Source organism: Lissotriton helveticus, chromosome 10 (genome assembly GCF_964261635.1).
Source record: "Lissotriton helveticus chromosome 10, aLisHel1.1, whole genome shotgun sequence".
NCBI lineage: Eukaryota > Metazoa > Chordata > Amphibia > Caudata > Salamandridae > Lissotriton > Lissotriton helveticus.
The window spans coordinates 518,854,368-518,880,283 of record NC_136071.1 but is presented as its reverse complement, the minus strand read 5'-3'; the positions used below and the strand labels follow the sequence as shown (position 1 = coordinate 518,880,283).

The following is a 25,916-nucleotide window of genomic DNA, read 5'->3' as shown; positions in this document are numbered from 1 at the left end:
AAAAAACTTTTTTTATGCATCCTGTTTTCCTTTGAGGAAAACAAGCTGAATTAAAAAAAAATGCTTTATTTAAAAAGCACTTGCATACATGATAGTCTGCTGACCCCAGCAGGCCACAATCCCTGTGAGTGCCTGCTTTCCCAATGTTTCCAAGTGTTTCATTCCATAGAATTGTTGACTATTGCCAACTTAGCCCGATTGGCTTTCCATGGATCTACATAACATCAGGTTCTCTCAACAGAAGGTTACCATGCAGGTGTCCTTCTCACATTAGTTGCATGGACCTCCACGCTTCACAAGCCTGGCACACAATATGTTCAGTTCTCGTCTCCCACTGATATTGGTATTAATGGCTACATCATTGTTCACGTCCTTGCATGTGCTGAAGATGGTTTTGACTAATCATCATTCTTGTACTGAATTCCAATGGTTGATTATTGTGTCCTTTTTTCTTACATTTCAGGTGTTTAATGTATCACTGTACTATTAAGTTTTGTCTCAGGCATATAATTAATTGTCCTGATAATGACCCCCATATTGACACAGGATCAAAACGCCATCAACACACACTCTGACCCGCTAGATTATGAATAAAACTAGAATTTGGGTGCAGAAGTGAACTGTTTTCTTAAATAAGTGACCCTACTATAGTACATGATTATTGGTCACACTTTGCCTTGTATGTATGTTTTCTATTTTCGGTTTGTTTTACTTTTAACACCTGTTTTGGATTTACTCCGGCAGGACTATTTCCGGTTTGCAAACGGGCCGATTCTCAGAATTGTCCCATTTGTGAACGGGAAAAAGCCTTTTGGGATGTATTATCCCAAAAGTCCCTTGCAATATAGGTAATTGCAAAATTTGTGATTCCCTATTCGGCGAATGCATTTAAGGAGTCGCAAATTGTGCTTCCTTAAATGCAGTGCAGGAAGCACCCAAGTAGTTCGATTTTGCCCTATGAAATCTCAAATTACCACCAACTTCATCGCTATTAAGGACTAGCAAAATGGTTTGGTCATACATATGCCCCTTTGACTCTGGAAATAAATACTTGAATTTTTTATAGTCATTGGAACAGTTCATGGGAATTAATATTATTCCAAGAATATTGCTTAGAAAAATGTAATGCTTAGAGACCATTGTTGGCCATTCCAAATGGTTCGCAAATTGCAACCTGCCTCATTAATACTAATGAGGCATGTCCCTTGCGACCCATTTAGGAATCGCAAACAGTGTCTCAGACACTGTTGTACATTAGAGATTGCGACCCGCAATTTGCAAATTCTAAAATTTGAAATTTGAGAGTCTCAATCTCTAATGGTCATGCATCTGGCTCCAAAATGTGTACTACCTGAGAAAGATGGAAGCTGAAACACTGTAGTGAAAATAGATTTTTGTTCTTTTCAAGGAAATCTATCTAGGTATTCTTCCTTCCTTCCTCTGATGACATCATCAACAACAAAGCTTATTGATGAATACCTATTATCAAAATACGAGATGGCCATATACATTAGACATTGGCTGTTACTTATTTTTTATATTACATTATAGACATTACCTTTCATTTATTTTTTATTTTACATTTTTATTTTGGGGTAGTAGGCTTGAAAAAGCAATTCTCTTCAAAGTGCAGTTAGCAAGTGGATCTATGTGGCTGTGGTATTTACGGCATTATTTTGGATTTGCCATATAATTCGCACATTTATACAAAAACGATTGTTTCTATGGCAAATGGATCAAAATAATACCTCCAGAAAATGTGCTGTATAATTTGCCTTTTCTTGCTGCATAACTTACCTTACCTTTAGCTAGCTTTTTTACATAATCCTAGTAGTGCGGACAAAGCTGACAATATGCAAGTGATTTGTGATTGTGTTACTGTGGTTATAAAGACCATCTTACACTAGTCCCTGTAAAATATTGGTATTAATATGACATAATTTTGTACAATAAAGATACTAAATTAAAAATAAAAATAAATGGGGGGTGGAACAGCACTGGTGAGACAGCTAAAGTAGTCTACAGGCCAGATCAAAAAAACCTCCACCATCTTTCTCACACACACATACACCTGGACAACACCAGGCTAAATGTAAGGACTTTTAAAGTTCTTCCAGTCGGCTGCTGCAAAATTGTGTCCCATAAACAGCATTCCCATTCCAGAGCTTCATTCTTAAAATTGTTCACCTCTTTGCACAGCTGTTACTCAACATCTTAAGTAACCTTGGGACAATACATTGCTGCACTTGCAATTGATCTGGACCTCAAAATGAATGCAATGGGGGACGCTTAAGCCAACTATCACAAGCATGGCACAGCCTTATGCTGCTTTTGCACTTTGCACTTTCTCCTGTACTCTTCTCCTAACCTGCTGCCTTCAGATACTTAATCTAAAAATTATCTTCGGTATAAATGATCAAGTAAACGATAACGAAACGATAACAGCTATGGCACAGCCGCAAGATACCTTTGCACTTTGCACTTACTCCAGTCCTGCTGCTATTATATATTTGACTAATATTGTTTGCTTTTTTTTAAGGTTTTACCTAATTCTGGACCTTAAAAAGAATGCCACGAGGAACGCTTAAGCCAATCTATAACAATCATAGCACAACCTATGTTGTTTCTGCACTCTGTACTTTTTCCTGCACTTTTCTATTCTGCTGTCTTAAGATACTCAATCTAAAAATGGCTTCATGATACTTTGCACTTGGCACTTTCTCCTGCTCTGTTCCTACTAAGGGAAACAGAGAGGTTTGGGTCCTATCTCTGACTAGCCTGGACCACTCCAATATATTCAACAGAAACAGTGGCTAGACAGGTACATTTTTATTATTTTTCTGTCACACCTAGTTGAAAAGTTCTAGGTGGTTAGACTGTTTTATTTAAGTCTTTTTTTCTTTTTTTGAGAAAACTTTGTACAATTTCATATATCAAAAAAGGACAATTGTCAAACAATATTGAACATATAAAGACAATAAAACATAGATATATACACAAACCTACTAATGTGCTATACAATATACACCAAATACACATTTATACAATGCCTCTAATTGTTTCATTATTAAGGCACCAGTCCATCAAATTACACACAAATAGACAGGCGGACCATAGAGTTCGTAAACCGAGCCTGCCTGTCTAACTAAGCCAGGGACTAGATTGTTACCAGGGGTCACACTACTAGGGGTAAAGATGTAAACATTATTTTGTGACCCTAGAGGCGCCCTTCTTATCTTTCCCCAGCTAGGGCTCTGTTTACGAACTCGTATATCTAGGTTTTATTGTCTTTATATGTTCAATATTGTTTGACAATTGTCCTTTTTTGATATATGAAATTGTACAAAGTTTTCTCAAAAAAAGAAAAACAGACTTAAATAAAACAGTCTAACCACCTAGTACTTTTCGACTAGGTGTGACAGAAAAAGAATACAAATTTACCTGTCTAGCCACTGTTTCTGTTGAATATACTGTTCCTACTAAGGGCCTGATTATGAGTTTGGCGGTCCTACAGCGGACAGTGCAACTTGTCATCCGCTATAGGACCGCCAAACCCTAGGTGCAACCGCCTGCCAGATCTGTAGTTTATTCCTGGTCTGACAGGTGTTACTGCGGCGGTCTGACAGCTGCTCTCTGATAGGCTCATAGAAGAGGTTACCATGCAGACCGCTGCTCTCAGAACGCTGCTGAACTGGGGGGTGCAAATCGGGGGAGCACTACATGTGCCCCCCCCGCATGCACCCCCTGGGCCCTGAGGAGGCAGGGGGCCCAATTAGTGCCCCCTTATTTGCCTCACTGCCACCTTTTTTCATGTTGGGCTCACCACCATGAAAAGGGAAGTGGTGAGGCAACGAGACATATGCTTGGCAGTGCCGCAGCGGCACTGTAAGCATATTTCTGCCTCTAACCGCTGAGCCAACGCCGCAGGATCCTGGATCCTTAGCGGTCACAGCTATCCTGTGGAGGTCTGACTGCTGCGGTCTAAATACTGAGGGCGGTCAGACCACCACTACGGGTTCACCACAGAACTCGTAATCAGTCCCTTAGTATTCAACTGACGTTTGGTGCTTTGCACTTTTGCCTCTTTTAAGGTTTTAATTAATTCCTTCTGGAACCGGGGGCTCATTTTAAAGCATTTACATGGATGCTCATCGCTTGTTTTAAATATTTGTTTGTGCTCCTATCAATGAGCTGCACTTTTTGTTACGGTTTTAATTAACTGTACAATAAAACTGAACTACACTCTTGTTGGTTCATTCCCATACAGCTGCATGTTGTTTCCTCTTACTCTCACAAGTTTACACACTCTCACACTTACACACATTCATGGCTCCTTTGCACCCTCTTATAAACACATTCAGACCTGCACTATTTCCTTCTTATGAGGTCATTCATTGATACTCCCATTCAGTCACACACTCATTTACACTCACTCTTGTGTGCATCCTTTCAAAAAGCGCGTGATGTAATTTTGCATACTTAATTTTCACCTACACATTCAAACTTCCACTCTTTCATCCATGTTCATTTACACTCCATATGCTTGTTGACAGTTACACACCCATCCATTCCTTATCATTCATGTATTCTCATCTCAATTATTGACATATTCACATGCTCAGCAATGCGCACCTACTAAACTGGTACATCAATACAAATGTATGCACTAATTTACCCACACTTTAACCCAACCCCTTTGGTGCTCATGATGGCTACAGGCCGTCATGAGTCACAGTAGTCGTGTGCTCATGACGGGCTGGAGCCGTCATGCCTCTGCCGCTCCGCCCACACGTGATTGATTCCCCTCCTGTGCAGGCAAATTAATCAGTGGGCGGAGTTCTGATGAGTCCAGGCCGTCATGAGCACACGCCTACCGTGACTCATGGGGGCCTGGAGCCGTCACGAGCACCGTGGCGCCGTGCGCCACCACACCCCCTGCGCCGTGGCAAAGGGGTTAACATACTCGGGTTCAGTCACACACTCACTCGCTCTCACTCCTTGACACACATTCACAATCACTCACATTCATAGGTACTCATATGAACACATATACAGATTCACATGTCCTCACACTATTTCAGTCCCACTAGGTTGCGATTCACCGGAATGTCCTATAATTTTGGCAACATAGGAAGCAATTAAATGTGGTAAGTTTCTCTTTTACCTTGTCTGGAGAGTGGAAGTGGGCTGTTCTCTGAAGTCAGCAAAGTGATAAAGGGTGTGCGAGTGTAGTAAACCAGACACATGTTTTCTCTTTTATATGTCACCCACATAGTGTTGTTACACAGGTGCCCTCAGCTGTGAAGGCACGAAATAATGTCAAAAACGTTTCACATTGCAAATCAACAGTGAAAATCTCAGTTTTACTTTTTTGCATCACATAAGTCCAGGAAACAGCTACCTCTTCCTCCTGCAAGACCTTAAAAGCAGTTAAAAGGAGCTAGGTATTTTCATTAAAGAAAATATGAATACAAATAATTTTTTAGTTCTTCTGTAGCCCTGAGAGTAATTTTTCTTAACAGATATTGCACCAAGTTCTCGTGCTATTGAGGTGGTTCTGCACCAGGGATTCTTGCCCTTTCTGACCGCTCTTGTGACATTTATTGTTAAGTTATCCTGCCAACAAATATGTGCTCACCAGAGAGTCATTGTGTGGGTAATCAGGTGACCATTCCTTATTCTGGCAGTCTGAAAACACTGGTGACCACAAACTTCAGTTCATCAGCAATAGTTCTGCTCCTGTTAGCAACAAGAGCATGATTGCTGCTAAATGTGCTGTTTATTTTATTTGTTAGATGTAATTCAGAACTGAAAATCAGGAGTTTACAGTCTGTTCTTGTTTTCATCCATATAAAGGTAACCTAGTGGTGTTTCGTTTAATGCTGCAGCTTAACCGAAAAAGCACGGTTTTCGTTTTTTTTTTGTAGTTTCGCTACAAAGGAGCCAGAAAGAGGCTTTCACAGGCAAAACACTTGGATTCGAATACTGGCACCAGGAAGGCATGTGTGCAGCAGGTGATCATAGTACAATCTGGTAATCACCGTGCCTGCATAAGGGGCCTGAGGGGGCGAGTCCACAAAGACGGGGCAGACAATGAATGGCTAGAGATGCTCAAAGTGGAGTCAATTATTTTGAGGCCAGATTATACGTGTATCCATACTAATATAATAGAGAGAGAGACCAAACCTTTGAGGCGGGTAAGCTCCGGAACCACAGCGCCAACCGGAGCGCCGCATGGAGCATTGGAAAGGTGAGGCAAGGCAGATGGACATAGGCTATACACCGGCGCAACATATACTTAAAGCACGTTGTGCGACAAAGTAGTCCGCTGGAAGAAGCACCGGCTCTGAGGTGGGCGTGTGCGTACGTTTGGAGCGTGTGAATAGCGTTGTAAATTGTAAATTGATACTTGTATAGCGCACTACTCACCCGCAAGGGTCTCAAGGTGCTTGTACGAATACCGCTGTGGAACCCATCCTGGCTTTCCCTGTGAGGTGTCCACTCCTGGGCACCCCCAAGGTGGAGGCCAGGCATCCATAGCGTTGTGGGGGCCGTTGTGGAGATTAAGCAAGCTATTGCCCAGAGTTGCAGAGTGGGACTCCATGATTGGAATAGGCACAGAGGCGAGAATTATCAGGTCCGTGGAATTTTGAGCCCAAGACCCGCCGAGGCGGGGAATTGAACCCTGGTCCCGGGCTAGACCTCTGCATCAGGGTCTGCCACTCTAACCATTGAGCCACACTTCTCCACGTTCTATCGCGGCGGCTGAGTACGCCGTCGGGTGACGTTTGGAGCGTGTGAATTGCCTGATATTTGTGGTCGAGAGAGGGACATAGGGTGATGGCACAGTAGATCCTTGAGGTTATGCGCCTTAATGACGCTACGTTCCTCAACACACTTCTCCTTCGCTAACAGACAGTATTTTGCAATGCTCGCACCATTGTACCAATATAGCTTTAAACCGTTGTTACCTTTGTGTACGCATAGATTCTCAGTCTACTAGCGCCACCTACCGGACAAAAAAATAAAGAGCTTCGATCTTGCCGTCACAGTGCGCCCTTCTCAACCTCTTTAAAACCGAACACGGGACATATTTCCATGAGATGAACACTGAGCTTTTAACTCCAATTCCCATTCTGCATTTTTTCATGAAAGGGCAAACAACTCCGGAAATGAATTTCCCATAATTCGCCCATGACCGCATCTTTTATTTTCGAGGTCCTCCTTAAACACGTACTCCCCCGCCAACAATGCCTATTATATGCCAGCACACATGTCTGTAATACCCGGACAACGTCGGTACGGGCCGCTAGTTCGGTTTATAAAGGGCAAACCTAGCCACAAAGTAACAGGAGTACTGACTATTAGCCTGATTCATGAAGCCGAAATCGGCTCGCAAAGGGCCAGATTCTGAGAATCTGGCCCTTTGCGAGCGCTATTTTTGCATTTGGGATTCATCATCCCAAATGCAAAAATCGGCAATAGCGATTTCGCTATTTTGCGAGGAATTACATTTAAGGAATCTCTATTTGAGATTCCTTAAATGCAATTCATCATCCATTTAAAAATTGCGAATTCGCAATTTTGGCCCGCTATTTACCGCGAGGTCAAACCTCGTGGTAAATAGCGAAAACTTAGAAAAATGCTTTTAAAAGCATTTTTCTAAGTTGCATGTTGCACACACACATGTCCTTTGGACATGTGTGTGCGCAACACCTATTTCAATTTGCACTCAAGGGGTGCTACAGGGTGTCCTTTGGACACCCCTGGCACCCTTTAAATCGCTATCTTATTTGCGATTTAGCTAATTGCTAATCGCAAATAAGGAATACTCCCCATTCATTCCTATGGGCCTTTTGACCCGTAGGAATGAATGGGGAGTTATTCCTTATTTGCGATTAGCAATTTGCTACTCGCAAATAAGGAACATGTAGGAATCGCAATATTTATTGCAATTCCTACATGAATCCCGTTTTGCAAGTCCTTAATAGCGATTCGTTATGAATCGCTATTTGGGGCTCGCAAAACGGGAGAATGATGAATCAGGCTGTAAGTCCTTTTAAGTGTAACCAAAGACTCATTATGCTTTCCGCTGATGACTGAGCAGTACCGAAACTCCTTAGGCGGCAGCCATTTTGAAAGATTGTGGATCACTGCATAAAAATAACACCCATCTTGCACCTGATTGTTTAACATATTTTCTGTTTGTTCGAAGTAATTATGATACTCCAGCTGTAGCCATAATCCGTAAATGCTTCAAACAAGCATTGGGGACCGATAGCAAGTTACAAAAGAATATTCACTCAGTTCTTACCATAGCTTTATGACTTGAGAGACTAAAAGGCCAGAAAATATACAAAAGCCACATAATATTAAATGGAAGAGATCCTGGAGGATAATAAAAAGGAAACAACAAATTACACCTGTCTGTCTATTCCCCCCCACGGAGGTATTGTGGCCCACAGGAGGTGTCAACCACCACCACCACCGTTATCAAATGCCTCATCTCGTGTTTTCAAGACTGGCCAGAATTGATGCTGTCTAGGAATGATAGAGCCACCTTGGGTTGGGTGAAGACCTACGATTTATGTTCTTCCCCCACTGTAGATGAGACGTATAAAACACTCAAGAGGTAACACCCAAGTTTGCGCCTGAATTCATGCTAAGGCTGTTTTCTCTCCTCCATCTAACTATGCCCAAACCAATATCTAAGAGACTTTGGGCCATAAATACAATGAAGTGGCGGAGAGAGGCGTTAGCCTTCCTGGCTTAACGCCTCTCTCCGCCACTTCTGAAATGCATGGCTACACCATATTCACAAGAATGTGGTGCAGCCTTGCGTTTCCCTCTGCGATGATGCTAAGTTTAGAAACTTAGCGCCAAGGGAGGCACCTTTGGGTCACTTTCATTTGAGGTGCTTGATGCAGCATGCATGAAAGTGAAAAAATTGAATTTTTGTTATAAAAGATTGTTTATGTACAGGAAGGGACAGATTTCAGTGGACTGTCGTTCTGGTTCCCATGAATGTATCAGATTTTCATTCTTGACCGACGTCCAAGTTGCCATGGCGTCTTCCAGCAAGGTTGCATCACGCAAGCGTAGAGGTACAAGAGGGAATAGACTGTGGCTCACAACTGCCGGCCTATAATAAGCACTATTGAAAGAGTCAAAAGACTAATGTTAAAATCAAAAATAAATGGTTTCACTGTATACCACCTATCTCTACTCTAAGCCGATTTACTTATTATTATTATTCCAACATTAGTATTAGTATAATAGCTGGGTTTAGTTTTGCAGCAAGCAGGTGGCAAGCATGTGAGTTTCATGCGGCCATCTTGTTAGCAACTGCGCAAGTGCAGAAAGTTTCCCTCCAAGCATAGATACGTCATACTACGTAGATGCAGTAGACGCATGCGCACTAAAGAATTTCAGTTAACGGCCATCTTGGCATCACTCTCGAGTTACTGCTTAGTAAAACACATATGCAAGCTGCATTCTAATACTCAAGTGTCGTGTGAATGCATATTATTAAAACAAACAGGTTTTAATACGGCGTTAGTAGTTACATGAGAAGATTGCATCCGAGCAAGTCTATTTTTCACGTGTCTTTGCTTCATCAGTGCATGGCTGAGCAGTGACTGGCCCCTGAACACAAACATCTCCGAACCCTCTCCCAGCTCACATAAATCACCCATAGCTTAGCTGCCTCACACTGAGGATGGTTGTGTTGAAGTGTGTCAGTAGAAGTGAGATGGTGAAGGGAGGGCAAGGAAGGGGGCAATGAGGTGTTAAAAACAGTGCCAACTATATGATTATGAAGGATTGACACCATTTACTTGCAAATCAGACATAAACGAGCACCCTGGGGCATGGACAAGGCTCGAGCAAGACCACAGGGGTGCTGCTGTTGGCATTACCTTAATGCACAGAGTTCTGTGGGCCCCTCATCATTTTGGTACCCTGACTTGGGTCCAACTCACCCATTGTAAAGGTTGGCCTTGGTTAAGGGATTACAGGTAGTAGACTTCAGTACTGCCGCCCTCCTACTGGCTACACTCACTCACATGGTACGCTGTACATACATTCTTGGAAGGCTGTGCAGTGAATTCTCAAAACAGGGAGACTGGACGGAAAGAGATCAGAGATTGGACAACTCCCTTCTTTCCCCAGTCTGCTCCCATAGGTGTTACCAGATACTGGGCCGTACCAGAAGTAGGCCAACTTGCTCTAGAAATATCAGGTGCCAGGGCCTGTCCTCGAAGGTGAGGGCTTTCCGAAATATCATAGGACACCTTTTCTACTCAAAGCCTCCCCTCCGATGCAGATGAGTGAATGCGGGTAAGCGTATCTGTTATTGCTAGAGTCCGGGGGAGTTGCTTATTTAGAATTCAGAGGCACAGTACTGACACGTTAGCGAGCGACGGTGAGTACACAACATTAGAAGGAATGTGACACCACAGAATCTAACGCAGTGAAACACTGGGTTAAAAATGACAAAGAAAGCATAGAAAGACAAGGGACTGGCAATCAAAAGTGAGAAGAGGACAGATCTGTCCCATTTACAAGGAGACCAGGTACTAGCAGGATAAAGGAGACTCTCGAAAGCAAGCCTAGAAAAATCAGGAAACAAAAAGAGGAGTTATACACACTGAACTGTGATAACTCTGACGTACTATCATATAGCCTAGGAAGAGCACAGTACTCCAGTGGCGGCTGGCATGGATCGGTGCTGGGGGAGGTCTGGAGGGGGTGGTAATTGTTTTTAAAAACAAACATATCTTATTGCAGTATCCCTCATCATCCCTCCGGTCTGTCAGGAAGCAGGAAGCACCCAGGCTCCCCATAGCCAATGACAGTGCTGCAATGCAGCGTTGTGATTGGTTTGAGCGTGGTGTTTTGGCTCTTAGTCAGGGACAGGGGGCCAGGGCATGTTCTCCACCCAGCTTGTAATGCCCCAGAGGGCAGCTAAACATTAATGCACAGTGATTACAGTGCATACGACTCCCAATGGGTGCCTCTTATCCACCCTGGCCCGCCCCAAGACCCTGAGACACAAAATAAAATGATAATAAACCATGGTTTATTAGCATTTTATTTCTTATTTTCTTTTTCGCTGCTGGAAGGAGCCACCACTTCAGTACCCTGAAAATGTCAATCTCTTTGACATGGGTTAGGTGGATGGGCAGACGCCATGATCAACGCCAGTGCAATAATCTGTGACTCTGACTGGTTCAGTTGAAAGATCGCAAGGGCCTTCTTGGATGGACACAGTCACTGTAAGAAGGGCCTCAGTCCTACTTACATCAGACCGGGAAAACCATTGATATGTACCATAAACGTTCTCTTCCTCCATGTCTACAGAAACCTTCTTTTGGACAAATCCACAAACCGCAACAGCAATTTGCCCAGCCAAGAGCGACTAGAGGTACAGCTAGGAACACAAGTATTTCATCCTTTTTAGGTGACCACTTGAAGACCAAATATTTTAGTGATAGGAACACATATATACAGCGCTACCAAGCAACGTGTACTATATGAAAATGATTCCTTTATGGTGGTTTTAACTCACTTTGCATGCGGCATTGGTTATGAAAGCTTTCCAGGATCCACGTTTTATCATTTATGGAATGTGTGTATGTTGAACTATGCTTTCTCTACTTTCCCAGTACACATTTGGACACCGCGGCAGTACCTTGTAATTGGCAGTACTCTTTTAGCTGACTTGCCGCACTTTTAAGGAAGTTCCTTTGGAGGCTCTATGAACTTCCTTCTTTATGGTCATTCATGTCCTGGTCATCCCCTGTACTCCGCTCTGTTCCTTGTTATTCACCAGACTCTAGGTACCGTAACTTATTTTCCCCAGAACACTGAGGACTGCCTCTAGTCTCATTATGTGCTCCTCTGAAACCTTTTTTTGGCTTGGCTCGAGCACCATGGGTATATATTACTGTTTTCACTTTTTTTTTTTTACATTTTATTTTTTTAATCCTCTTTTTGAGTAGCCAGCAAATGTGCCTGTAGTCTGGCTATATTATGTATGACGTACACTGATTTCTGAACATGATTCAGAAAAGGCCTTGTAATCTCCCTAGGCAACAACTCTCTTACCCCCCCCACTTCCATTCCTGATTTATGCCAGAACTGCCACATAGAACCTACGACTACTTCCTTCAATAATTAGAGCCTTCTACTGTTACCCTTTTAGAAAGTCCTCATAGCAATTCTATGGCTAATCCACTACCAGCAAGACCTTCCTGAAAGAATGATATGCAAGGGTTTGATAATGTTTAAGCTAGACTTAGTTGGTGTCCCTTAGGACACGAGGCTTTCACACGCTGACCCTAAAAGGCTTGAATGCATGTTCTGGTGCATTTTAATGTGGTGTATGGAAAGCATAGAGTTTACCTACCTGAACTTAAAAGGCAAATCATTTCTCTCTGGCAGCTACCCACGGACAGCCTGCATCTGCACCTCCTGCCCCCCTCACTCAACCCCCAGCATCACAACCTCCATAGAAATCACATTTGGAGACAAAGAGGGAAACTGATATTTAGAAACTCTATGGTACACCTCAGGTTCTGAGAGTGATGGACTTGCAAGTCCTTTTTGGCCCTGCCTGTTCCTGTTGCATTGGAATTTGGAAATAAAGGACAGAAAAGACCTGTCGTTATCAGATCCCTTGAAGTTGCATATAAGTGAGCCATTTTATTCTGGCATCGGCAAATCCATGGACATAGGGTTCAGTGTTTTTGATGCGCAACACAGGAAAAAGTCTCAAAATGGCGGCAGTTGTCAGCAAGGTTTGATATATAGTTGTATGCCAGAGGGAGAGATGGTGGCAGCGGAAGTGAGGTTGGTCCCCAGCCTCTTTTCCAACTTCTCTCAAATATCTTCTTCTAGGACCTCAAAAAGCCATGGATGTTTCCATGAAGGGCGAAGGATTGGTGGGACTGACTTTAATTTTAAGCCTTCCATTACATTGCTTCATTTGTATAAAGAACATTAAAAGTAAGTAGAGTTGCCGAAAGTTTTTCTTAGAACCCTAAAGCCGATACTACAAATGACAGGGCTGCAGAATACCAATGTTTCCTAGATCTCATTCCTTCTCACGCCGCTTTTGGTCCCCAATCTACACTTCCTGTTTGTGACTTTATCCAGCTTTTTTTTCATTCCTGTTTTCTTCTCCTCTCTCTCTTTCCAATCTTGTCCTTTCTCCTTTGTTGGCATTTGTCTGTCTTCCAGTGGGTCAAAGACTGATGTTAACAAATAAGCCCTGCTGTATAAAAGAGTGCCGGTGTCCACCGCCTGCAACCGCTGGCTACAAATTGAGCATTGCTGTATTTTGGATTGGAACTCTGTCTGCAGCAGTGGGATGGAATAATACAAGTCACCCCTACTTTAAGTGCTGACTAAGCATACCATGAAAGGTATTTGCCCTTATTTTTGATAACTTGGCATGGCAATTTCTACTTCACTGCTTAATAAAATGTTAACCCTCATCACCTGAAAATATAGAGGATACATTAATGACATCATCCATGGTTTTGCATTTCAGATTTAGTTGTGCTGCGGCCGTATTATGCATTGGCATTGTTTGTGCCCGGCGCACCTTCGAAAAGGTGTGCTGGGCACAAACCATGCCAATGCACCCCATTATGGTGTATGTGCTGCCTCCAGGGCAGCCGTGACCTCACACTGCCCTGGGGCAGAGCATTCATGTGACAACACTGAGCAGCCGCTCCATGTTTTCACAGTGCAGGCGGCACCCGCCTGCACCTTTACAGGGTAATATGGCCCAGGCGCTAAGTCAAAGGAATTCCCTTATATGCAAAGGGCACACCCCTAGGCGAATGAGGGAACACCCTCTGTGAGAGCCGTGGCGCTTTAAGTGCTCCAGCGCTATCGGTATTATAGAAGGGGACATACAAGCATCTGAGCGCCATTCTTTAATACCAAAGTGCCCTGGGAGCGCGCAAAGCGGGTGCAAATGCCCGTTGCGGCCCTGGGGCACCTCATGTAATATGGCCCCATGTGTCTTACTAGGTATGTATGTCACCTGCTCTGACCATAAACAAAAAATCTGAGCCCCATTATATCTTTTTCTATTCTAGGATGAGTCTGTCAATGATGCTCATGTCTTCCCTGATTGCCCTGCTGCTGCTGGCTGTGCCTTGCTTTTCATTGGATAATGGACTGGTTCGAACTCCACCAATGGGCTGGATGTCGTGGGAGCGTTACAGGTGTAACACCGATTGTAAGAGGGACCCTGAAAACTGCATCAGGTATAGTCTTTGTGGAAAAAAAAGTTCATTTGAAATGTAATTGTCATCGGGAAACTGAGTGCCAGGGTTGCGGATCCAAGTACTGAGTGAATCTGAAAATTCTGAATTTTCTTAGTTGAACAACACACCCAACGATCAAGAGTGCATTTTTTAACAGCTTGGAATTATCTTCACACCCGCCTTTTTTCAAATCTGAATCTTGAAGTTTTGTGGTTGATGCATGGGATGGTGAGTGGCACATAGTTTTAGACACTGAGCACGGAAATTACCTATTTGTTCACCTAGGGTCATATATTTTTTAATGTGATTTTCGTTTGCTTCAGCAACGCAAACTGATATACAAGTCATAATTTTGTTCTTAAATTTTTTATGAAACCGTTTTGCTGCCGTCCTACATTGTTCTTTGGCACAGGGTCACTTGTATGTGTGAATGTTCACTTGATTGTCACTTTTGGTGACTGTGTATGTTTTTTCAGTTAAAAAAAGGTGGTAATAAAATCTCATTGTGGCATTTCATCCAGTGGTCGGTGTTGTAACTATTTTTATTTATTTATAAAGTGCTCTGGTAAGTTCGAAGGCTGCCCGAAATATCATTTGAATGAATACATGCCCTGCTCTTTTGTGACTAAGCGAGGTATGATTACCGATCCCTAATGTTACCCCTCCCTACTACCTTCCGGTCCACCTACAGAATGTGACACTCCTAACTCACTGTAATCGAACAACTAAAATAATAATTGAATACTGGGACAATAACAGGACAACCAGTTATTCCGTTGATCTCTTCTTATATGGCAGCGACGCAGTGGTCGGCGTAGAGAGTTGTCTTGAACATTTTCTTGTATACTGTGAAAAACAAATCTGTCCAAATATTGCATTGTGTAACCGAAAGCAAATTTAAGAAGTTCAGTTCGGTATGACATATGGCCTGGGGATAATGGTGTAGGAAAATGCTCCTTTTTGCGTGGTCACACCACCCTTTTGCAAGGTTCAATTGTTGGTTGATGGGTCAGTGCCCAGCGTATGTGCTCTGCCCTCTAAAAACCTGTCAAATTGGTATAAATCTAGTTGCCATATTTTAACTTACCTGTTAGTCCCTAGTATATGGCAAAAAGTGTATCCAGGGCTTTTAACTAACATTTCAATAGGGGACTGCAGCACTTATTGAGCCATCACTAAAGTACGTACAACACGTCTCCAGGCCCGCCACTGCAGCCTAGTGGTGTAGGTTTGAAACTGTCCTTTTGACTTAGCAAAATAAACCTTCAGAGTGGTCTAATCCTTCCTTTTTAATACTTATGTCACCCTCCAAATTAGGCCTTAAAAACCCATGTGGCAGGGTGCATGGTATTTAAAGAGTATGGATGTTTAGAGGTTTTTTACTGCCACGCATGTAAAACATTTACGTGTTTTTTTTTTACTTTGACCAGGCATACTCTCCCACAGGCTCACACTGGTTTACGCTATGTAATACATGCTAAATTCTGTATGGGAATAGTTAGAAAAATGATTCCAAGACTAATTTTAATAGTAATTTCAATAAATGGTAAAATTGTATATTACAATTAAGGAACAAACACATTCAGAAAGTTATCTGTTTCTGCCCAAACCCAAAAGGTTTGCCTGACAGTGTCCAGTTGTCACCTGACCCCTGATGCCTCCACTTGAGTGAGATGTGGATTGCTCCAACACAGTGCACACAAGCCTTTGGGTGAGGTAAGGTGTCCAAGTCGTTCCAGAACTTCAAAGAAAGCCTACCCGGTCACTGGCAGATGTAGCGCACACTGGGGCCTGCTTCCCTTTTGTTTTCTTAGCCAGGCTGGCTCTAAATTCAGTGGGAGGGGGCTGCCATGTTGGTTCTTTGGGTAGAGAAGTGCAGTGTGGAATTGTTTGCTGCCAAGAAAATGGGAACTGCTGCAAAAGTATGTAGGGTTGCTATGTGGAACATTTTTCAGTGTTGGTTAGGAAGAGCTTAGAAGTTAACCCCACACACAGGCTTATGCCACACATGCACTAATAGGCACCTTTTCAGACCAGTACTGGACAATGTAGAAGACAGAAGAAGAACTGAACCAGCTGTTGAGACTTGTACAGAAAACCCTAATGGATGGACCTGCTCCCACTTGTACCAAGGATATAGTAGTGGACTGCAAGGTTCAGTTGCCTGACATCCTGAAAAGCCATGGGGACACAAAATCTGCAAGAAGCCCACTTTCCTGAAAGAACCCATATTACCAGTTTCAACTGGACCTGCCCTGGACCCTACTGGTGGCTTCTGCTGGAGTGAGTGCTGACCCCCAAATGCTGTCCTAAAGTCCTGGAACCCCTGGCTTTTGTCAGTGTACTTCTCCTGCCTAAACTTAGAAATCGTGGACTTTGAAATGTTTTGCTAAATTTATGCTTGGAGAACCATCGAGGGACTGTAACCAACCTGCCACCCTATGTGCCTTGTGTCCATATTCAGTGGGCCTGAATTTGCTACACCTCAAGCTATGTTCTTCTCCACATCAGCAAATGTATTTAGGTGAGTTAGATGCCAATCAGCTAGAGCCTTGCCCCATTAAGGAAATCCTACTTCCAGAATAGAGTCCAAGTCCGAAGGTAGAAATCTTCACCAAGCCCAATTACTAGCAGCATCTGATTGCCATTGATGGCTTTCTGGTCGCCAACTCTGGACTTTTCCTGCTCCGAGGTTTTCTGCCTTTGTTGAAGGCTTTACCACAACCTCGTCTTTTGTCAGTTCACCGTCAATGAGCCCATTATTGGATTCAGCTTGTCTTAGGATCCGGCCTGCAGCCTTGCCCCTATGAAGTCTCTCCTTTCTCTGAAAATGTCTAAATGTGAAGATAGTTTTTCAACCTGGACCAAACCGAACTCTGTATCTAACTCGTGCTCCATCCTTGTTTAGCCTTAAACGTTATTCTTGTCCCAGTCAAGTGACCAGTCACCCACAATGTGCGATTTTTGGTGCTATTTTACTTTAAAACTTTACCTATTCGTATCCCCGAGTTCATATCTCCTGGATTATTGTCATTTTGTTGAGTAAAATATGAATTGGAGTTGGATTTTTATTGGATTTTGCCTTCGACTTATGAAGTGTTTGGTACCTCTAAATTCTTTAAACAATTTCTCAAGTTAAGCCTATGTGCTCTGTGCACAGCTACCATGGGATGAGCTCCAGTTTAAAGTATCCAAAATCTGTACTGGACCCGACAGGAATAGTGCCATTATTACATGTGGGGTACTACCATCCCCCCAACTAATAATCCACTTTTTCACAAAAGTCTTTTAACACAGTAAATATTAAAAAGTTAACATGGCTGAGGTCAAATTTTCCAAATTCCTTGAAGGTGCAGTGAAACCAAGCCCCATCAAGGTGAGAGTAATGGAGTTGACCATTGACCAGTAAATTTGGTACTGTTTGCTATGGGATTGAGGCCCACAATGCTTCTTGACTCTCTAGGAATACTTGAAGAGCAGTCAATGCCAAGCTCAGAGGAGGAAATGTGAATTCTGACTCTATGTACAACACCGTTGGAATAAAATGTGAGATTCCAACCAAAGTTGTGAGCCCTTATCTTTACCAAACACTTTAGTAATATCTCAGAATTCACACACAGTAGAAATGCGGTCAAAAATACAGGGTACTGGGATACAATGGCAAAACTTGTGCCCCTGACTGTGGGGTGGAATCCAACTTTTAGGTTCTTAATTTTTTCTTTTTTTTTTTTTTTTACTTTTTTGTATTTTATTTTATTTTTACTGCAATGATTTTAAATAATTGAACGGTTAACAATAAACTCGACTGTACACATTGTATCCTCTTTGCTCCTGAAAGCAAGAAAACCCAACACAGTGCAAATGCAGCTACTTTAACAATGGAGAGGTTGACAAAATGGTTGCAGTCTGTATGGTTCCTACACAGACAATGTTGCAGTTGAAATGTAGTGTGACAGTGACGTGACATTGCAATGGAAAGTGTCTCTGAGTTTGGGAAGTGGAGTAAATGGTTCCAGGAAGTTAAGAGTGTCTGCAAACGTAGGGTTAGGTGGTAGTGGGGCTGTCTATCCCTTGGAATGGGAATGCCTGCAACATGGTGCTCCAGCGCCTCTGGTTCAGTGGCATTTCACTACTGGGGAACCAATATTATTGATGAAGATAGACAACTGCAGTCTGTGCCACAATCCATGGTGTGTAGGTATAAATGGCTCACCAGGCAGTAGACACTTTGCTAACATGAACCTGCAACTGCTGGTTTTCGAGGCAGCACTCCTCTGGTCTTTTGGTGAGGGACAGGGACTGCTTTAAGGCGATGTGCTTTTGCCTTTAGACTTGTTGAGTTGCCTGGTGGTGTCCATGAAGACAAGGGCAACCGGGAGGAGGGTTTTCAGCCTAGTTAGCAGCCAAGTGCAAATTAGCATCACTCATCCCTGTGTTCTAAAAGCACAAGTGGCATCAAGGTTCAGAATTTGTTATATTGGATGTTTTAAGTAATGTAATGATATTATATAGTGTAATGATTTTAAAAGACCGAACATTTGAATAAATGTGACTTTGACTTTGTGGCCTAGGAGGTGTTCATTAAGCCAGAGGGGCGTTGAAGCATACATGTCCAGGCCCTGACAGTTGAACTGCAGCCCCTGTCAATCAGAATTTATGTAATCTTCAGAGCCAGGTATCCAACCAAATGTATCTAGAATTTAGCTCCTCAGAGCATTTTTATTTTTCTGGTGAAAGCTACACCATGTCTTATTCTAGGAATCCATTGTGTTAGCCACTGCCACCTGTCTATGTACATCCTCTAGACACTTGCTCAGATGGGAGAAAATGTGTATTACCTCCAAGACGAGTCCTAGAAACGAAAGAAAAGTCAGAGTGAGCACCAGGCATCCCCATACCCTCAAATGATATTTACACTTATATAGATTTTTTTGCTACCAGTCAAGAGTTACCATGCTGTTCCAATGTTTTCAGTGCATATTATGTTCGCAAACATCTTCAAGCATGCAAAAAAAAAACTAAGCTCAGAGACCTCCAAGTGCTTCAAGTCATTGAATTTCATAGGTGGATGTCATCAGGTATCAATAATGGCCACAGCTACAGCTCCCCAAGACGCAAGCCAGACCCACGCAGAAGGGGCTATACAGCTTCGAGACTACAGGATGGGAAGAGCAAATGAGTGTCTGTTTCCCCCTTGTCAGTAACACAAACCCCTTGAAGAGTACCAGTTTTGAATTTTGAGGATCCATCATGTTCATGGCCCCATAAATGGTTGTCAACATCAAAAAGAAGAGACCCTGTTGAAAAAAAAGAAAAATGATGGGCTCGTACAATTGGGTAGGTTTTCGGGTTGTTGTCCTTGCCGCTATTTACATGGTAAACAGGAAGATAAAGCGACCTTTAATTGATGGCATGCATGATTTAAAAAATAACACAGAAATGTGTTTTATTCGTTTCCTCATACAGAAGGAAGTTAATGTGCAATATTTCTGAAACCTTTTGTATGTTCCAAATAATTGTATTTGTTTTATATTCGGCCAAACAAGCATACAAGTAATAAATTACCATTTGTGATACATATTCAGGTTGGACAAATAAAACGATAATGCAGAGCATATGTTATACAAGCAACATAATTGAGCTTGATGTAATTCTGCTTAATGTAATCCTGTGTAGTGTTGTGGGAGTGTGGAGTTGTCACATTGAGTTTGGAATAAAACATGTGGTGAGTGTCTCTAGTATGTATCGAGTGTATAGTTCATATATGATGTATACCATAGGAGTGTATCGCCTCAGAGGTCAAAAACTGGGAAGGTGGGGGATATTTAAGAAACGTTTTAAATAAATATGCATGGTCATGTATAAAACGTGTTCCCTTCCTCATAAAAGAACACACCAGAAGCCACAAGCTGCTTCAATTAATGGCTGATTCTGATACAGTAACCTTTGAAATGTTTGGAAAAATGGATGGAGGTTCTCTGAAAAGGCCTTTCCAAAAATGCCAATTGTACTCTCAAGTCAATTGATCAAGACAGGTTTCTACAGTCTATATACAAATCCCATCTCCTGTTTCATTCTACAGTTCCTGCATGTGTCCCTCTACTTTTTAATAATGATGAGGAAAAACGATTTAAATCTTTGGCAAGCTTCCAAACTGAGGAACCAAACAAATCTGCCCCTTCAACCGAAACCTAAAACCAATCATCTTGTAGAAATCAATTTTGAGGTTCTTCGTTATGTTTATTTTTTTTAATTCTCAGGACTCTTCAAATGCATTTCAATGCCATTTTGTTTTTCAATAAAAATAAAATGTTCCCCGTTTGTCAGTCGGCATGCATACACAGTTGTGTAGCATTCACAGAACATTGTATTTAAAGATGGCACTGATATGTTCTGAATGTCTATGTCTATTTTGCAACATGATTGTACAGTAAATTGTAAAAGTAGTGAAATTAAAGAAAAATAGCTAAACTGTCTTTTGCTGGCATACACACTTTTTAAAACTCATCTGTTTAACCATATGGATATGGGTAGAGATCCAGGAGTCAGGAGTGGTCAAACATTTACTCTCCCTTGAGTATACGCTATATTTGCTCCTGTGCAATTGGTCAGTTGATCTCGCAATGTTCTTTCTTCACAGGCAGATTTAGTTATTGTCAAAGCGCAGTGACATGTTTCCTGCCTATAATGAAGCTTGTCTTGGATTGAGTCTGTGTTTCTCTTTTGCAAATGCTGACCAGCTTGAAGCCAATCATTTTAATATTTTATTGACCTGTATAGTCCTCGGTACATGCCATATGCGGTTTCCTTCTATTTGATAACTTCCTACTACCTTTTTCTTTAATTCCTCAGGCACAGTCTTGAAGGATTTGAGTCTTGGCTATCTGCCATGGCTAAATTTGTATCCAGCAAACTATGGCAATAACTATCAGTTTATGTCAAGTCCATATATAAGGAGAGCCAGCATCAGTATTTTGTGGTTAAATTTGTTCAGTGCCCATTAATTAAAATAAATACATTCATAAACGCATGGACCCAAAGTTTTTCTTAGGAGTCATCTGGAACTATGCTGAATATTGAGGCTGCTGAATACCAAGGATGTCTAGTATTGATTCCACATGATGCCTCTGTCACCCTCCCACACTTCCTGCCTCTTTATCTTATTGATGCTTGTTCAAAGGCTGACTGTTGGAAATTAAGTCCCACTACCCAAACATGATTGTCAGTGCCCTCCACATGCAAATACGAGCACATGGAAACATTGCTCTGTGTCGCTCTTTACTTACTGAAGACAACCAACTTCCTCTGCTGGTTGTGCTTTGATGAGATGTGTAGATGTATGAAGGACCATCAACACATTGTAGGTCCTTTTCAGTGGATTTGTGACCTTGTGCTAATGTCTTGTGTGAGAGCATGCCTGTTTCGAAGAGAACAATTGTGAAATACATTGTATTCACTATATGGCTTTTACATTTCTAAATCTACGTATACGTAGGAGGAAATTCATTAAATATAATTGTGAAGTTTACCTTTTCTGACTTCCCTTTTTAAACTTGCATTATGTTTAAAACATTCGTATTAAATAACACCTAAGACCAACTTGTGCATCCAAAGCTTGAGGAGAATAATGAGCATATGGATTCAGCTGGTAGGTATAGTTTGGGATGGGGCAGTTAGTGAGTTATTCCCTAATTCGGTAGTAGGTTGCATTGCTTATGAAGGCTGGTCTGTTTGAGTAAGTCCTGCAGATAAACATTTTCTTCAAAGAGGCCATCTTGTATAGAGGAGAGACAGTTCTCTTTATCTATGCCTGCTTTGTTAACAATCACAAACAATAGGATTTTTCTGAATGTTTGATGGTGTCCACTTCATCTTTGAGAATAATTCTGACATAATTAACTGGATCACCACATTAACGGTTTGCTCTGGCTTAACATCAAGTTAGCCATGGTATCAACACACTATTAACTTTGTTTAAAGGTTTTCTTTGTCTTATACCGTAGATCAGTGATACTCAAAGTACGGCCCGCGGGCTGCGTGTGGCCCTCTTGACCTTTACATGCTGTTTACTTGCTGAGCACTCATATTGAACAAAAAAAAGTTAAATAAATGGACAAGTATTTAATTGCAGGTTAAATGAAGTTATGAAGCAATTATACAGTGGTGTCCTGCTCCACTTAACTTTAGTTCACTTGAAAATAAATGCTTGTCCATTTATTTTAAATTTGTGGACATCCTCATACAATTCATGACCCACCCAGACCCCCTACTGCCACCCAGCTTGCACCAGTGCGGCCCTCGGTCACACCACAAACATACTTTGTGGCCCCTCGGCAAATGTTTGAGAGTACCTATGCTGTAAATAATATCACTAAGAATGTGAAGTATTTTTTCTTTGCTTTTTGGCGTACATAAGACATTATTGCATCATAATGCAATGATTGCCACCAAGGGACGTACAACTAATTAAGCTGCAGTTAATATAGTGAAATCTATGGTAGGTACATATATTGGAGGATAGTCACTCTAGGAATAAAAAATGCCACACTGGGTTTGGCCTGCCATGACATTCTGCAATTAACCATGAACCGTTTTGTGATTCTATTTGTATGTTGTTGGTTTTAAAGAAAACATTTAAAACAAGAAGTAAGACTTGTGTTTCTCCAGCAAATTAGAAGGTAGGAAGTTCAATCTTAATGTTGCACTTAGGCCATGAGTAGCTTGTATAATCAGATGCAGCAGTCTAGTTAGGGTATTCTTGTTGGCTCTATGAAGTTCTCCATCTCCTATTTATAGCTGATTTTATAAGCAGTTGTTTCATGAAAAATCTGAATCTTGTACTTGACAATGAATCACAATGCTACTTTACTTGTATATGTAAGAAGATCTCAAGTTGCATGGCGGTATACTGGTGTCATGTCAGCCTTTCCCATGGCGATACACTGTTGTTATGCCACCCTTTCCTTTTATAGGTGGTCTGTTTAATTTAATTTAAGTTCAACTTTCGATAAATTGCCATTAAAAGTGAATCTCTGTACCAAGCAAATAATGTACCGCAAGCCCAGGAGGCCTTTTTATAGAGTGCACTGCTACCAACGGTTGGTGTTATTGTTATTGTTATTGTTATTGTTAACTTAGTCTTCTATAGCGCCAACTCACCAACAGGTCTCTAGGCGCTTAAAAACAACAGCAAACAACAATACACGAGGAGGAAGGCGGGCAGGGACCAATAAAAAGATTTATTTAGCTGAATCAAGTGCCTCCCTAAACAAAAAGGTTTTTAAGGCCTTCCTAAAACGCAGGAGGTTCGCTTCTTTCCGTAGAGATTCTGGTAGCTTGTTCCAGATCTGCGGCACCAAAACCGAAACAGACCTACCGCCTTTGGTTTTTAACTTATAATGGGGGCAGACCAAAAGCTGGGATTCAGCAGACCGCAAAACTCGCTTGGGGGTATATAACTCCAAGCGCTCTTTAATATACGCAGGAGCTTGCCCATAGATGGCCTTGTGGGCTGTACAGAGGCTCTTGAACTCCACCCTCTGTTCAATGGGGAGCCAGTGTAACTTAAGTAGTAGAGCTGAGGCATGAGATCTTCTAGGTAACTTGAAGATCAGCCGCGCTGCATCATTCAGGACCACCTGCAATCTATTAATCAAGATTTTAGGTAGGCCTAGATAAAGGGCATTCCCATAATCTAGCCTCGAGACAATGGTGGCAGAGACTACCATGCGGAGTGCAGGAAAGGAAAGGAGAGGAGCCAGCTTTCGTAGCTGTCTGATCAAACCAGTACATAACCCTACTACTGAGGAGATCTGATTGGTCATAGACAACTCGTTGTCAATCTTGATTCCAAGACTTTTTACATTGTCATTCGGTGACGGTGAGGGCCCTAGTTCCTGGGGCCAGTAAAGATCACTCCATGGCGAGGCTAAGGTGGAAACCACCAATACCTCAGTTTTTTCCGGATTTATTTTTAGCAGATTGGCCGTCATCCAGCTAACCGTGTGTCTGAGGATGTTCTGGGCATTAGTTTGTGCCAAGATCGTATTATCGATACTCAGCAACAACTGGGTGTCGTGGGCGTAGTTAAATACCCGGCAACCCATGTTGGCTAGTGAGTCAATCAACGGCTGGAGGTACAGATTAAAAAGCAGTGGGGGGGCGCTCGGTTTCTTACTGTCAGCCATACCTCTCAGCTCATCCAGCACCGAGAGCATCACCAACTCGGTGCTGTGATGTGCACGAAATCCCGCCTGACGCTCCTGGAGAAGATGGTGTGAATCCAGGAATGAGGAAAGGGATCTCAGCACATGTTGCTCTAAAATCTTGGACAGAAAAGGCAGCTGGGATATTGGCCTATAGTTTTTTAAAATGGCCGGGTCGGCTCCAGGCTTTTTTAACAGAGGCCTCACCCGTGCCTCCTTGAGGCTTGATGGTAATTGTCCGGTCATCATTGAGCTACTGAGAATGGAGATAATGTGGTTTTCCAGGATAGGGCGCGCCAGACGAAAGACCCAAGGGGGACACGGGTCCGCTGGAGAACCTGACTTAGTGTTGTTCATAATCTGCTCAAGACTTAAAGAGTCTAGTTCAGGAAACTTAGAGATGTCTGCTTCGGGGGAAAGCTGAGCTTCCAGTGACGAACAGGGGTCCTTCGGGGCACTAATCTTGATCTCTGAAAGGATGGTTTCCACTTTCTCGAGAAAGAAGCTTTGAAAACTATCGGCAGATATTGTAGTTTCCGACGTTTCTGATTTTTTGCTCAGCTCAGTTAAAACTTTAAACGTGTCACGTATTGCAATGGTGTTGCACTTTGATATGGGGCAATGAATTAAACCTTGGTGTCCAGTGGATAACATGATTACTTGCATGGAATACAACACTTGTTGTATTGCAATTTGTGAGGTGTCCCTCAAAGACATCATGATTTACGGTACACCATATCATGTAAGGAAGTGGACTGGTTTAGTAGGTCTCGGGGGTCTTTACTTCCCTTTAATTTCTTTGTGTTTGAGTGGTCTCTGCATACCTGACACTTAACCTGCATTTCTTTTATAGTATTTGTACCTCTAAAAATCCTGCAATGATTTTCCAAAGCATTGCTAAATTAAGGTATTTTTGCCTTGAACAAGAGGACAAGAATCTAAAGGTAATCTTTAAAGATTACACCAAATCTTGATTCATTTAGCCAAGGCACAAGTCCTAAATAAAGAAGTGGGGGGACGCTCAGGGACAGGAAGTGATGTCACAACAGGAAGTGATATCACAGGTAAAACACATAGAAATACAGCAATAATCATGTTTCAATGGGCCTCCGGTGCCACTGCACTAGTAGCAGCTACGCCCCTGGGTGTTTGGGGGTTGAATTAAGTCACGGTAAGAGAGGAGTGAAGGGACGAGAAATGGGGAAAGGATGCGCGCCTCGTAGTTAAGAAAGTGTGAAGGCTCAAAGGGGGGAGGCGTGAGCAGGTCACGAACAGAGCGCAAAGAGGGGGGGGGTCGGGAGGAGCATCTGTGAGAGGGGAGTGTGGAGAGAGGGGGTACAGACTTCAAGAGAGGGATCATTAGATGGGTAGCGAGTGAGTGGGCAAGGGAGGGTGACGGGAGGGGTGGAGAGAGGAGGAAGCAGGATGC

The 25,916-nt window shown here is 42.4% G+C and overlaps 1 protein-coding gene across 1 annotated transcript in view; it reads left to right on the top strand.

The window, feature by feature from the left end:
* The window catches only part of LOC144784322 (alpha-N-acetylgalactosaminidase-like), a 110,041-nt gene that overhangs the window by 19,261 nt on the left and 64,864 nt on the right, over nucleotides 1-25,916 (top strand). The window contains exon 2 of the mRNA XM_078663031.1: nucleotides 14,112-14,282. Within this exon, the coding sequence (XP_078519157.1) occupies nucleotides 14,113-14,282 (170 nt within the window). The 5' untranslated portion in view covers nucleotide 14,112. The remainder of the gene's footprint in view (nucleotides 1-14,111; nucleotides 14,283-25,916) is intronic.